General features: G+C 37.5%; 1 protein-coding gene across 4 annotated transcripts in view; it reads left to right on the top strand.

The window, feature by feature from the left end:
• Nucleotides 1-16,184, top strand: part of INPP4B (inositol polyphosphate-4-phosphatase type II B) — an 886,823-nt gene that overhangs the window by 758,270 nt on the left and 112,369 nt on the right. For all 4 annotated transcript variants that reach the window (XM_081245267.1, XM_081245268.1, XM_081245266.1 and 1 more), the window contains one exon: nt 3,855-4,058. In XM_081245267.1, the coding sequence (XP_081101393.1) occupies nt 3,855-4,058 (204 nt within the window). The remainder of the gene's footprint in view (nt 1-3,854; nt 4,059-16,184) is intronic.

Raw genomic sequence — 16,184 nt, 5'->3', positions numbered from 1 at the left:
GAAAAACTTGAGATGGGGCTGGGACTTCTCAAAAAGCTTGCAGATGGAAACCCTTGACCATGCTGATTCAGGAGGTAAGCAGAAATGGATTTTGAAGACCTTGGCATAATAAAAAATGATACTTGAAGTTATGGAAGAAGGGGTTACATCACCAATGGAAAAATGCTTTTAAGAATGTGGTTTAACGCCCCTTGGGGTCCACTTACCACATTTTGAGTGAGCAGGGGATTATGAGTCAACAGCAGAAACTGAAAAGGTCAGTCAAGAAAGAGAAGCATAAATAGAAGAGTACAGTTTTCAGTGAACTCCCATAAGGGTTTCACAGATAGGCATTGTAATTTTGTACATACTGAGGAAAAGTTGTTATGTGATTTAGCCAAGGTCAAGTGGATAATTTATATAAGCTGCCCAGATGTCAGGTAACTCTCCTGGCTGAAAGTTCAATGTTCTTTGCTTTAGGGAATGTTAAAAACATAACAATGTACTAATGTCAAGTATAACACTATGAAATAATTAAAGCATATCAAATTTTAAAATAAGCAGGATTCTTTTTTTGCCATATACATGACTACTAAAATGATAATTACTTGTTTATGGTATTTTGTATTACAGATGAGATTAGGCATGGCCTTGAATTTTTTCAGTGACTCTAAGGAAATTCTAATAGAATGGGACTTTGCTTAATTTGTTGAGTTCTCTAGTTTAAAAGAGTGTTTTTAAATGAACATATTCTAACTATTCCTCTGGCATTAGTATTCAGGAAACTAGGAAATGTATCCCCAGGAGAAGTAATTTTTAGTAGTTTTGTACTTGCAGATAATTCTTTGTGTTACTTTGAAGGATACTTGTATGAGTATATGAGTTGGACAAATGGCAGAAAGGCAAGAAAACATTTTCTTTTCTTTTTCTTTTTAAAATATAGAACAAATGAAATAGATCTGCCTTGGGTTCAGAGTTTATGCTTTTTTACTATAATCTTACACTGATATTTTAAATTAATTGCTTTGCCTATCCTTACAATAATATTTAGTCAGCCTTTTTTCTTTCATTTATTATAGTTGGAGCTAAGTAAGAAAAGGACAAAGGCTTTCAGAACTCTGAGTCAATAGGCAGCTCAGAGAGACATGGTCACCTCCTTCCCTGATGCTTAACTTCCCTGGTATTATCTCAGTTGTAAGAACAGCAACATACAGATGTGTTGGGATTGTGTGACTATATTAATCTCTTCAAGCTGATTTATTTTGATGATAAAACACCTGGGTCTATATTGGTCTACATTTACCAAGTAATACCGGTCAAGAAAATTAAGATTTTTCCAGGTCAGATGGAAATTGCAATGGAATATTTTGCTATTTTCCAACAGAATACAATTCTATGCACAAGATCTGGGTGATCCAGAGAGTTTCCAAGGAGTCAGATACATGTTTCAGTATACACACAAAGTAGAAGATCAGCTTTTATTGTGTTTGTTTAAGATTTTGTGCATTATATTCAGCTACCCTCCCTCAAAATTCTAGGTTGTAAAACTGCAAGAATCTACTGTATTATCTCCCATGTCTTTGGTGCTAAATCAACCCAAATGAGATTTGAGTAAATTAAGAAGAAACTCTGTGTGTGCTTGCTATGGGAAGAAATAGTGGTGATTACAAGAACCATAGGAAATTTCATTGGGTTTGAATAATATTCAGCTACATAGTAATTAGTGAGTGTTATGGAGACTGGAGCTGTAGTAGCAGGAAGTCAAAGAAGTCAAGCTGTTCTGCTCCAAAAATAAATCAAAAGAATTTATTGAAACTATCAAGAAAGAAATAGTTAGGTTAAGCTGAGTGGAAGTAAATTCACATTTTTAATATTTAAATTCACATTGACAGACACATCCATGCTGTCTGGAAAATTATGTAAACAGCATGTTCCCCCATTTTGCCATAACTATACTGACTTGTACTGTCTAGCCAACTTTTTCATCCGTTCTTTTAATTTAAAAAGCTCTGCCTTATTTTTATTTTCTTAGTTATTATAAAAAATATTTTCCAACCTCTTATTCTAATATAGCCTCTTTTTACCATATTTCTTGGCTACTTACCTTCAAAGTGCCTTCAATATGACTAACAGATTAAAAGAGTGTTTAAAACATCCATTAAAATTTCACAGGGCAGGGCTTCCCTGGTGGCGCAGTGGTTGAGAGTCCGCCTGCTGATGCAGGGGATACGGGTTCGTGCCCCGGTCCGGGAAGATCCCACATGCCGCAGAGTGGCTGGGCCCATGAGCCATGGCTGCTGAGCCTGCGCGTCCAGAGCCTGTGCTCCGCAACGGGAGAGGCCACAACAGTGAGAGGCCTGCGTACCGCAAACAAACAAACAACAAAAAAAAAATTCACAGGACAGAGAGTTAACATCAGCAATTGCAGACACAATTAACTATGAGAGCTGGTAGATGTTCAGAACACATGGGGAGCCAGAGTCAGAGAAGAAGGGGAGAAGGATCGAGGCTGAGGGTCATGGTGGATGGTGTGGAGTGAGGGGAAATACTACTGAATTTGATAGAAAACTTTGACTCTGTTCTCTTGTGCTGCCAGTCAGCAGTCTGCCCTAGAACAGATCATCACACTTTTTTCATAGTTTTTTAATCTGGTTAGTGAAGAGGTCCACTCAACTCCTTTCTAGATCTAGAATTTCACGATCCATTGCAAAGATATAACTATGCAGATACAACAGGGTCTTATTAATTAGGTGCTTATTTTGCACTTGGTTTAACTGGTTTTCTGTAATTGTCCACACTCACAACAGGGAGATTCAGAGACAATTTAGTAACAATGATTGAGCATGGCACTGCTGACTACATATTGAGAGAGCACCAATCAATGATTACCTTGAGTTACAGCATTGGTGAAGACAGCATTATATCCAGGAGTGTCTCAGTAAATGATCTGTGATTCAGCATAATGCTATGGGTTAAAGGGCCCCTTCCCAACAGATTACAAAGCATAAATATGTTAACATTGTGGGTCAGTGCTTGAGTTACTTCTCAACTCTTTGAACAGATTGGTAGGCCATGTGTGTGTTGAGTGTACTATAATACAGAAAATCAATTACTGCACCCTGCAGTGTATAACAGGGTGAAGCCATTAAACATTTCATCAGGAAATTGCAGAGTACAGCTGTAAAGTTCTTTATTGTTGGAAAGCCATCATTACGATAGTACTTACTAGGTGTTTACCACTAGCTTGTAAAACCCACATGGCAAGTTTCTTAGTAACCTCGTTAACACTGAACATTACTGAAACCATTTGGTGGAGGAGACAGTTTAGAGGGTAGTATTGGGGAATAAAAGCCAAATGTTTTCATGGGGAAGACTGCCTATGTCATCTCTACTGCTGAAATCTGTCCATGATGCTAAAAAGAAAAAAAGGTCTCCTGCCTCTATTTTTTTTTTTAAGAGATATGTCATTCTTTAGCCTTTAACTCTGTTTAAAATCAAAATAAACATAGTCTGATCACATTTTCTTTAAAGGTGTATTTGGAATTACTTAAAAGGCACAGCAGGGAGATGGTATGGTGTTCAAATGATAATCCCCCGTGAAATACATCTCCAAAGACAGGATCTGGAACTAAAAGAGAGTGGGCTGAGGAGACAGATGGTGTTTACAATGCATACAGAACCTCAGCATTAACTTTAGAATAGGACTCAAGGCCTTGGCGGAAACCCAAACCAAACTATTTTCCATTGATACGTATGAATCATTTTCTCTCTCTGCTGCCTGCACTTTTTCCATCATCCACACCACTTAAGTGTCAGCAGATCTGCCACTGACCTTTTCAAAGCTCTGTGCTGAATCCCTGTCAATTTCTTTCCAGACAGAGCTTTTCGTACATGCCTTCAAGGATCAGCTGGTCAGAAGTGCCCTTTTAGCACTTTACACTGCCAGGCCAGGAGGTGTCCTTAAGAAGCCGCCCTCTCCTAAGAACAGCACAGAGGAGAGCAGTTCCCAGGACCCACCCCCGCCGATGAGAAGGCAGGACTCCATACCGCATCATTCAGACTACGATGAGGAAGAGTGGGTAAGTTTTTTTTTTTTTTTTTTTACACAGCCTGCCTCTCCGTGTCTAGTCCTGAAAAGTAGAGCAAGAATGTTTAAAAAAAAAATCTCTGCTTTTCATGAAAACAAGTTGGAGAGCAGTCCTAATACAGATTGTGGATAAATAGGTTACATTTCTCCTCAGAGGCAAATGATAAAATGAAAGTTTTATTCCTGATCACATTTACTTGACGTGAAAACCTATTTACTATCAAATAGCTTCTATATATAACATATACATTATATATATTTTATATACATATAATACAGTCAAAGAATAAATATCTCCAAGAAATGTCATCAAAGCAAGGATGCCACAGTTGCAAGACTCTATAATATCAATACTTTTCCTTATTTATTACCAAGATAATATAAACCAATCATTAAAATTGTTGTTTAGATGAGTCAATAATCATCCATAATCTACTCCTTAGATGCAACAAGTATTTTCATTGGTGCAATCCAGCGTGTAAGTTCTGGACACACTTGAAAAAGTGTTAACATTTATATGGCAGTGGACACAAAGATCTCTTAAATCCTTCTTGTTCATGGGTTCTATTATTTTTTTTAAAAAGATGTTGTTCCAGGTGACTCTAAAATTGGCAGGAGAATGGCCACATAAAAGCATCTGAAAAAATAACTAGTAAAGACACATAAACCGAAGAAGCCAACATGGTGATAGGAACTGTAGGTGGGCAGAATTAGACAGAAGAAAATCAAGGTTTCTCTCTCTGGGTGAGAGGGAACAGTGTGTTTTTCCTGAATCAATGCATATTCATTATCCAAGAACCTTTTGAAGTCTATGCACATCACACACACACACACACACACAGAAGGAAACGCTTTACTGTATCATACGTTAAACCAAGAAAATGCTGTAGTATGCTAGCTGTATTAGATGTTAAATAGTTAACGATTACTTTTCCTGCCACCCTAAATTTAAAAGTGTTTGGGTAGTAAATTATTTGAAAGGCTCAAGCCTCTCAAAAAAATTGCTGTCTGAAGCGCTGTGAAGTGGTACCTGCTTTTTCTTTTGATAAAATTTCTATCACAGGAAAGACAGAGCTGGGCTCCATGAGGTAAATGCTGAATAAGTATTTGTTGTTGCTGATTAAGATTGCATTTCTCCCACTGCATCATTTTCAAAAGAGCAAGTCTATGCTGTATGTTTTCTTTTATAAGATATGTAAATTATATAATTTTATTATGAGGATCAACACTACTCCTTGAGATAAATGGGGAAATGGGGTAGATCATAAATTCGGAATGCGAATTTGAAAGAGTTTGGGTAGATATAGAACTTGTATTTCATTTAAATAAACATACAGTAAACTTTTTTTTTTTTTTTTTTTTTTGTGGTACGTGGACCTCTCACTGTTGTGGCCTCTCCCGTTGAGGAGCACAGGCTCTGGACACGCAGGCTCAGTGGCCATGGCTCATGGGTCTAGCCGCTCCGCGGTATGTGGTATCTTACCAGACCGGGGCACAAACCCGTGTCCCCTGCATCGGCAGGTGGACTCTTAATCACTGCACCACCAGGGAAGCCCTACAGTAAACTTTCTGACAAATGATTGCCATTTTTAATTAAGTCGAGGGAGAGTTTTGGAACTGGGTACCTTTTGTTTTCATAATTTTCACCTTATTTTGTTATGCAAATACACTCCCACACCTCACTCCCATACCTTACACTCCCACACCTCACCCTCCTCCTGTGGCTCCAATCGCCTCTCCTTCCCTCCCTCCTTTTAGATAACTTTTGAGAACTTCTATATCCACAGGTGCTCCGAAAGGGAAGATAAGCCAGATCATTAGGTCCTAGAGCTCAGAGTCTAGTGGTAGATAAAAATATGTTAATAAATAGTTAAAATGTTGTGATAGGGATGGAGAGAGACATGTGGAAAAAGGTTGGCTCTGCTAACGTGATTTCAGATCAGCATTTTAAATACAGAACATTTTTATGATGGGAAAAGAGGGAGAGAGTAGGAAACATGGCGAGTTGAGGTCTGTGGTGAAGCATTTGGTGCAGTGGGTGTTACTGAGACCTTGTTCTGCTTGGGTCACTGTGCCGCGTGCTGGGGAAACATAGGTGACCCCACGGCTGCGAGGGCTCCATGACCTATTCAGGGCTCTAGAGACACCAATGGCAATGCCAGTGCAATTTAGGATTATACACAGGATGAAGTGGGAGTCTGGTGGTCAGGATGGGATCTCCAGAAGTAATTCCTGAGATTTAAATGTGAATAGAAGTTAACAATATGAGAAAGAAGATGAGGTGACCCTTTAGACAGGAACACTTTAGCTGACATAGGTTGTGTGTGTGTGTGTGTGTGTGTGTTAGTTGCTTACTTGTTTTAAAGGTCATGGAATTGACTGTGTTTATTACTCCAAAAGCCACCTAAGAGGCTAAGGAACTGAGAGGCTATTACTGATAGAACAAGGTCCTTGCAAAGAAGAGAAGATGATCAATTCAAGCAGGCAGGTGGAGGATGAATCCTGGGCAGAAGTGTGCTCCTCAGCTGAGACCGCAGGGAAGGTGTAAAAATGGATTTTACTCTTGTGAGGGTGCGTGGGCCTGGATGGCTTCTTTGTTCTTGGCTTGAAATATTTTTCTCCAGGTTTACTGAGCTATAACTGACATATAACACTGAATTAGTGTCAGGTGTACAACAAAATGATTTTATACATATATATAATCACCACAATATATTTAGACATCCATCACCTCATAGGATTACAATTTTCTTTTCTTAGAATGAAAACTTTGAGACCCATTCTCTTGGCAACTTTCAAATATACAGTACAGTGTTGTTGACTATAGTCACCATGTTGTACATTACATCCCTAGGACTTATTTATCTCATAACTGGAAGTTTGTACCTTTTGACCACCTTCACCCATTTTGTCTCCCCCTCTTTACCTCTGGCAACAACTGATCTACTCTCTGTTTCTATGAGTTTGTATTTTTTAAATTCTGTGTGTAAGTGAGATCATGATATCTGTCTTTCTTTGTCTGACTTATTTCACTTAGCATAATGCCCTCAAGACCCATCCATGTTGGTGCAAACAGCAGAATTTCCTTCTTTTTTATGGCTGAATAATATATATATACACACACACATATATATGTGTGTGTATATATATATATATATATATATATATATATATATATATATATATATATACACATCACATTTTCTTTATTCATGCATTTGTCGATGCACACTTAGGTTGTTTCCATATCTTAAGTATTATAAATAATGCTGCAATGAACATGGTGGTGCAGATATCTCTTTGAGACAGTGATTTTATTTCTTTCCAATATATACCCAGAAGTGGGATTGCTGGATTATAAGGTGGTTCTATTTTTAATTTTTGGAGGAACCCTCATACTGTTTTCCATAATGGCTGCACCAATTTACATTCCTACCAACAGTGCACATGCGTTCCCTTTTCTCCACATCCTCGCCAGCACTTGTTATCTACTATGTGTTTGATGACAGCTGTTCTAACAGGTGTGGGGTGTCTCTCATTGTGGTTTTGATTTGCATTTCCCTGATGATTAATGATGTCGAGCACCTTTTTGTGTCTTCTTTGGAAAAATGTCTGTTCAGTTCCTCTGCCTCTTTTTTAATTATGTGTTTTGTTTTGTTTTTGGCTATTGAGTTATATGAGTTCTTTTTGTATTTTAGATATTAACATTTGAAAAAAATAGGAAATTCCAGTGCTTGTGAGGGCCGGCCAATATTCCAGTAGGAGTCTGCATGGATGCTGGCTCACCTTCAGTCATTCACTTGGGAATACCTTGGTAGGAAAAAGTCTGCCTGATTTTTTTTCCAGTTGATGCAAGAGTGCCTTCTCAGTTTCCCAGGGTTTTTTGGTTAGGGTAGGGTAATAATGATCTGCATCTTCCTCTTTACCTCCTTTCATACAATTTCTGAATTTCTTCCAGAACTTACTATTTCTAGAAAGCATATAAATGTTCTGATAAATTTATCACAATTACAAGGAAAATCTTTCCCACTCAGAAAAGTTACTTCTAACTCTCTTCTCCTAATATAATTTTACTCTATTTGCAAACAATAACCACGTTTGATTGTTATATAACATTTTTATTGATGTTCCTTAGCAACCACTTTCTATTACAAATATACCTTTGTTGAGAGATGGAAGTCCCTTATTTTAAAAAATTCACCAAAGTCATAACCATTTAACATTATTTTCAAATCTTTATCTAACTTTGAAAAGTTGAGTAAATCCAAAGGCAAATTAGAAATGCCTTTAGAGACTGTGCTATTAAATGAATTGGAAACATAATTTTGTGTACCACTTTTCTTAGTTAATTAAGCGTTAGAAAAGTTTCAGCACTGATTACAAGTCTAGTCAACTTCCTGAAATAATTCAATGTTTTAAACAATTAATTTAATTGGGTTTCTGTGACATACAAAAATATTCTCTGGTCACGTAGGTTGATTTAGGTTTGCACATAAGATTAAAGTAGTTCCATTTTACAAAATCTGTTTTATTTAATTTCTGGTAGGGACTGTAGGTTTAACAACTACCTAACTTGAACAACTGCATTTAGCTTCTAATAATAAATATTTGGAAAGTAAGTTCATGTTAGTAAATTACTCTTGAGTTCTACTGAGCTGATGCCTATAAAACACCTTTCTTTTGGCGGTCAGGAGAATCTCTGCTAACTATCAGTGTGAGAAGGTTCTTTCTCTGTTCAGCTTGTTTGTTGGCAAAATTGATGACATATGAATCTGGATAATAATTATCTAGTCAATAAGGAAGAGATTGAAACTAAAATGATCACTGATCAAAAAAAAGTCTGTTATTTGCTGAATTTTACTTATTAAATAATTGAGAGTTTTAAAGGTTTATTTTCGTGAAAAGTTAGTAAACAATTAAACCCCAGAAGAATATTGGGATTTTATGACAAATCTGTGCAAAGAAATAGACTAATATCGCATTCTTCATCTTTTAGCTGGTAAAGATGACATATTGCTTTTCTGTCACTACATCTCTACAACAGATGCTTCCAACAGCTGGGATTCCAAGATTAGTTTGTCCAAAATGTGAAGGCATGTCAACCAACCAAGTATTAAACTGACCCAGTTTTTGTGGTTTCCAGTAATTATGCTGTTCTCTAGAACACTGTGATTTAACTTCAACATTACTACACTGACAGGTTTGGGGCTAAATCTGCCTACCCTCATTCAGTAATTGTTAAAGAAAAAAGATACACTTCTGATCTTCTATATTCTGATCCATTCCAGCAAGGTGCAGGACTAAGAAAACTGTTGTTATTATGTAGCCATATCCCAAACCCATTTTTTAGTTGAACTACATTTGTATATCAGGCAATGATTCAGCATCCAGATTAGCCACTTAATTTTCCTTCTTCATGTTGTAAATGTAAATCAGATTTAAAATTAGTTTCCATTCTTAAGCTAAGAGAACATTTGCTATGTACTATTATGGCAAAATGTGTTTATGTCACATAAGCACAATAGATGGTTTGCATTAATTCATATACGTTTTCAGTAATTTCATAGTTTATAGAAACAATAGCACAAATTCAGTAATACTTATGTCACACATCCTTTGAATAAAGTCTCTGTACAGCCTGAAAAAAATTGTGGTTTCCCTGTAACTCAGTATTCCCAAAGATTGAATTTTGGAATAAGACTTACATCTTTCTGGTATGTTCTTTACCAAATTCCCACAGTTCATTTTCTACTACACCTTTCTCTAATGATGTGTAGAACAAATATGAATGTTTCAGTTTGACAGGAGTATTGATAGAGCTATTTATATTGTCAACATTGGTAGCAGTGAGTATACATGGCTGCAAAATATTACTAACTGTTAAGGACAAAACTTATCTAGCCAGTTTCCTCCTCCACAAACAATCAGCAGTGATCTGTATTCTCAAGTTCTCTTGCCAGATTCTGTCTCCATCTTAGACCTTACCTCTAGGGAAAATAGTTAAGGTCCTGCATAATGCAGAGGTATCTATGTAAATTTATATTCCAAAGCAATTCTGTTCATTTCTCTGACTGGCTAGAATTATGCTATGTGAAAGCATTGACCTGATCTTAATAAGAAGGAAATAAATCATTCTCATTTTTTAAAAATAATGAATTCTTATAGACAACTGGATACTAATCTGTGATTTACCTTTTCTAAAGCAATACCTTATGACTTAATTACCTGAAGCAGTAAAATGTCCACTAAAATATGGCCATTTGTTTCCAAAGTTTCTGTGATTGATACACAGATAGAGATGTATGTATATATACATATGTATGCATTCAACTCCAAAACATTTTGTATAATAAAGCATTATTCTTGCACCCCATGGTCACACAGCCTCATGAACGCTGAATTATAATCAGTTGTTTATATATGTTTTTTCCATGTGCTCATCAACTTTACAAACTCCCAAAGGGCAAAGACAGTGTGGTGCTCACTTTTGTGTTTATGTCCAGAGCACTTGCCCATAAAAGGTACCCAATGCTCATCTGTAGAATAAATTAATGACTTTGAAATTTCCCCTCAAGTTATTATTCTTGTCTACCTTCTTATTTGGCTGGAAACGGAACAATTAAATTTAATATAACTCTGCGCCATGTCAGGTACCTTTTCCTCCATTAGAATTCATGAATTTTTTGGAGGATTTTCTTTCTCTCTTCCAATCAAAAGTACTCAGTTAAACCCCTCTCTCCTTAGTGGATATTTCCCAGAGTCATAATCAACTCTGAGGTGACTGTTCCAAGTCATCTTCACAATTATCTTCAAACATAGAAAGTGGTGAAAATTCAGGATGGACACAGAACATCATCAGACATGACCAAGGTTAAGCACATGAGGAGTTAAGGCCTCTAGCAGCTTCCAGAAACCCAGTGGTGGTGATTTTCATTTTATTTGATTATTCATGTGCCGATTACAAAGGGCCTGGTTACACAGAAATAATTTCAGATGTTTACCGGCAAATATGAATTGGAAGCAACTATTTTCCCCTTGTCCCAGCTCTTTCTTTTTTCTTCCTACGTCACGCCTAATAGGGTTGCCTGGTTTTGTTAATCTTGCTATGACGAGGGGACATTGAAAGCATCCATTCTCCCCATCAGAAAGGCCAGGGAGAATTAGGTCAGTTGTTCTCTGTATGGCAATGGTAAGTGTTCTGGCATTTGTTTTCCTGATGGATGGGAAGCCCTCCTGACCTCCTCCAGTCCATTTCACCCAGGAGAAATGTGCTCCGAATACTTACCGGATATTAAAGTCCACAGAAGGTGATTAGGCAGAGTTCACGACTGTCTGTCAAAATGTACAAATGTTCTATTCCAATAAAGATGTTAAAAAAATTTTTTTTAATAGATAAAGAGAAGAAAGGCCAAAGGAGACCTTTATGGGCATGCGTATTCATGAAATCCTACCAATTTCTAGATTTTCCCACATGCAATTAATACATTCACCTTCAGCCCCCTGTTTTATGGCACCTAATACAGTGTTTTATACATACCAGTTCAATATATTTTTCAGAATTAAAATAAGTGAACGGATGTATTTGCTGAATCAGCAATTCATCTTCCAACTCAAATTAGTGTTTTTAACAGAGATATTTTCTTCTTATTCATGAAATGGTGATTTTCCTGTGGTTTTATAATGGATCACATCATCTGCCTTGGATACTTTGCTGATTGTTACAATGCCTGGTTCAGTGTCAGATAGTTTGCTATACCTGTATATAATGATTATGCAAACTTGCATACACACACTTTAGAAATTTATGATTACATTTAAATCAAGTGCCCTTAAACTTTAATACATTCTGATGTGAATAGTGAGATATTTCTAAGTAGAAATTTTTGAATACACCAAATTTAATGAATAGTTAAAAGAATTCTCGAGGTCTATACAGGCAGACTATTGTCTTGCTATATCAGGGTACATTCAGTGAAAAAAAAAATCAATCCTGGAAATTGGTTGCATGCAGCACACTCATTAACGTCATATAATTCAACCAGTTGTACGACTATTTGATGGTGTGTGGCTGACACACAATTACCAATTTAAAATTAAAAGCTTTAGTCAATCAGTGATTTATTTTTATTTATTATTAAACAAAAGCTTTATTTCATATTTTCACTGAATTGAAAGCTTTAGCTTGATGTGACACATATTAGGGTGAACTCAACCATTCAGAATATGAGCTTAATTCTAACTTCAATTTGAAGATACATGTGCTAATACTTCTTATAGTTGTATCTTAATTTATTTTTACTCCTAAGTAGCAGGCTATTAAGTCAACCAACAAATGTTAATTAAGCATCAATAATGTGAAGCAGTGCTATAGGTACTTGGGGGAAAACAAATTAAGCATAAAAAATGGATCCTGACCTCAACAGCCATATCATCTAATTCAAGTGAATGGCCAGCACTCATAAAACAAGCAGAGATGCTATTGAAAGGTATTCCCAGAGCAGAGGTGGTTATGTGATACACATTAACAATGTCAAAAGGATTAAGAGAGAAGTTATGTGAAGGTTGAAGAAGATGAAAAAACCATTTCTTCCTTCCTTTATTTTTCTTCCTTCCTTCCTTCCTTCATTCCTTTATTCATTCTTTTATTTACTATCACCTGGTAAGTACTATGACCTGAGGATAAAAGGATTAATAAATAATAGGCATTTCCCTCATAGAGCCCACTGTCTATTAGAAAGAAAATAAAAGTTAAGCAAAGAGAGAGTAGCATGAATAGTTCTTGGAAATGGTGAGACTTGAAAGGGTGAGAATTTGGATTGATGGAAGGTAAGGGAGAAGGCACTTGAACCCTAAAAAGCAGTATATATGTCAAGTTAGAAATATTAGTTCCTCCAAGGTTTTCTTCATAACTTTGATGTTTAGCACTCAGCAGGCAGGTAGCAGATGCCCAGAAAATATATGTTGAGCTAATCAGCAGCATATTTCTAGGACAGCAAGGAGACTGACCTGGATGAAGCTTTCATTTTGAAGACTAAAGAGAAATATGTAGAATTATCTAGGTCGACCCAACGACAGAGGTGCCTCTAGGCTGAGAGAAGAGTGAATACTTGCTGCAGTCCTAAGCCTGCTTTTGATCAGAGGAGAGGTGGCATGAGCCTGATGATCAGTGAAGACAAAGTGTAGACCTGATCATGTGAGAGCTAATCGTATAGGTCTGGGCAAGATCCAAACCAGGGACTGTGGAGAGGTCACGGCTGGAGAAACAGTGGCTGACCATCTGAGTCCACTCGTGTAACTAGGCACTGAATTTCAGGGTGAGGCCAGCAGTGTGTTCATTGGGAAGCCAAGGTCAGGGATTTTTACATGAGTAGGTGGGTGAAATGAAGCAGCGGGATCAATAAGAAGCAAAGGTTGGGGAATCTCACTGAATTATGGATGCCACATATCTGGCTATTTTTAGTGGACATGATGTATGTGTATGTTTATATGTGTGTGTGTGCAGGTATGTGTGTATTATGCAGCTTGGGCCATACGTGTGCCAATTTGTACCATAAAGTATTTTATGTACAACTCCTTTCACCTAAAAGTCTGGGTAAGGCTAGGATTCAGAGAGCAGAGCTATCAAGCTATGGAAACAGCAAAGGTTTGCAGTGTGGAGGAACCAGGCCAGTATAGCGCAGATTGCCCTCAATCAACTCAAAGACAGACTGAACCTTCTTTTTAAAGATGAGATTGGCCTTGTTAATTTCCTAACTGGTTCTAATCAAAGTGTTCAGAAATTGGTAATGACAAATGACAAATTGTGCATGGAGATAAAGATACAACAGGGCCCTCCTATCAGCTCTGGTTGAGCCTTTACATTCTTGCTGATCAAAAGTTGTCCCTAGAAAAGTTGATCAGCTAAGCATTGCTGAACTTTTTTTTTTTTTTAAAGTTAACTGCTGATCCAAAGCAGTCCGGATGTCTCTTGATGCCACCAAGGTCATAAATGTGTGACATGCTGAGTAAGCACCATATTCCCTGCCCTCATGGCTCACTCTGGCAGGTGTAATGGCCCCCTGGCTACTCCTGGCTACATCCATCAAATGTGTGCATCTACTGCCACTGGGTTTGACCTGCATGTTAGCTTAGGTCTTAACCCAGAAATAAATAAGAACCAAGATCAGCACCTGACTCAGAATGGAATAAATATTGCTGCTCATTCCCCCACTGACTTTTGCCCTCATTGCTGAGCCAAAGTTGACAGCGACTTCACCTTCAAGAATTTGGGTTGTATTAAGATCAAGGACAACATTAAGCTCCATTTAATAAAGGTTAAACTTTAACCCACCAATTTTCCATTACTTCCTTCAATAGCAGGCTAATGACTGCTATTTGGGGGTGGGGGGAGCAGGGGGACAGCCCAGCAATCTTCTTTTCTGATAGGTTGTTGTTGTGTTGTTTTATTTGGTTGTTGTTTTGTTTTTGTTTCTAAACCTTTCATGTGGCTGAGGGGTTAAACAGAATCTGGAGACTGATCATTCTTCCCTGGCCTGAAAAGGGGAGGGGTTGGATGCACCATGTAGTGCAGCCACATTCTTATGCTTTGATTGTCTTCTCCCCCCTAAGCAGCCTTTCCTCTCATGATTTTAGTAGGGAAGAAAGTTGAGTAGGTTCCAACCATACCAGCTATCTAAACAAAAAGAATCTCCTAAATGCACTGACCTTATGAATAAAAAATCATCAGAATGAGAATGGAATTGTGCTGGTTGTTTTCCTCTGTGCATATGTTTTCACAGATACACTATAGAAAGTGGCTTGTTTAGGATAGAAGTCAGATATTCAAGGTACATCTTCAAGAATCTTTGCCTACCCATTTTTAGCATCCTAACTCCAAAGTAATTATCTTGCTTGGAATTAATAATAATTCATAATTATCTCCTACAAAGTGAAGTATCACCTTTCCTCCCTGTAATGCACTCCCTGTTTTATATCCCAGGCTGATGAATGGATCTGGGGCCTTGATGCTAACACTGTCCTCTATTAGTACTGGTCACTTATGTCCTTTGACCCAAGCTGATTGATCCATTAGCCAAGTGATTGCTCCATCTGTGATTACATGATACTGTTGTTTTCAGACTTAAGGGTACATGGGACCAGCCTGTCCTTTTTCTAGAGTAATCTCTTAGTTCAGAATTTGCCATTGGGCTCATTTTCAAATCTCAGATAACCAAAACCTAATCTTACTCCTGTGAGGTGACACACACCTATACCTGGCCCTTCCTGGGCTCCCTCTCCCCAGGCTTCCTCTGTCTGGCTTGTGCCCAAAGTTCTAGTAATTTCATGAAGAGCAATTCCTACTGGGTACCAGAATGCTGTGGGAAACTATAGGGGAAGAATCTAGTCTTTGGAATCAAAATGGAATTTCTAATCTACCATTTTAATATTGAATGTTATTCAACATCTCTTACCTGAAGTTTCTTCATCTCTAAAAACTAAGTTAATAATATTGACCTTATGTGATGGTTTTTGAGAGTTAAGTTAGCTAATGTTCATATACCAGTTGAATATAAATAGCAACCCTCAATCTGCCTTTGGGTTGGAGTCCTCTCTCTCCTCCTCCATCCTTTGCTCCCTCTTTGTCTCTCTCTCTGCCTTTCTTCTAGGCCTTCTGCAGTGTAGTGAGGACACAGCTCTCAAAAAAGTCATAGTCTAATGTGAGAGACAGAAAAGTAAATCAGTGACTTGACTTTGTTGATGCCATAAAAGAGAAGGAAGCAGTGTCTGGCAAAGCTCAGTGTTCTCTCACCACTAGCTGGGCAGGATCTGATCTCCAAAAGATAAAGAACAGAATGGGTCTGCTTGGGGTCTGCTGCTGTGTGTGCCTCCAGTAGAGTATTTGATTATGCATGAATCATGTATTGGTGTTGCACGAGAATCTGCTCTATTTCTCACCCCCAACAAACATACTCCCAGCTCATGTGTCCTCCAAGCATTTTCATGACTTAAATGTTTTGCTACCATTTACCACATAACCCTTTACTATATGATTGTTGGTTTTGGTCAGTGAACATGCTTGACTTTGTTCCTCATGCCAATAAAGATCCATCTACTGACTGCAAAGGTTACTTTTTCTCCC

This window comes from Mesoplodon bidens, assembly GCF_964165515.1.
Source record: "Mesoplodon bidens genome assembly, chromosome: 1".
NCBI lineage: Eukaryota > Metazoa > Chordata > Mammalia > Artiodactyla > Ziphiidae > Mesoplodon > Mesoplodon bidens.
Note: the sequence above shows the minus strand (reverse complement) of the source record. Positions and strands in the feature narration are given on the sequence as shown.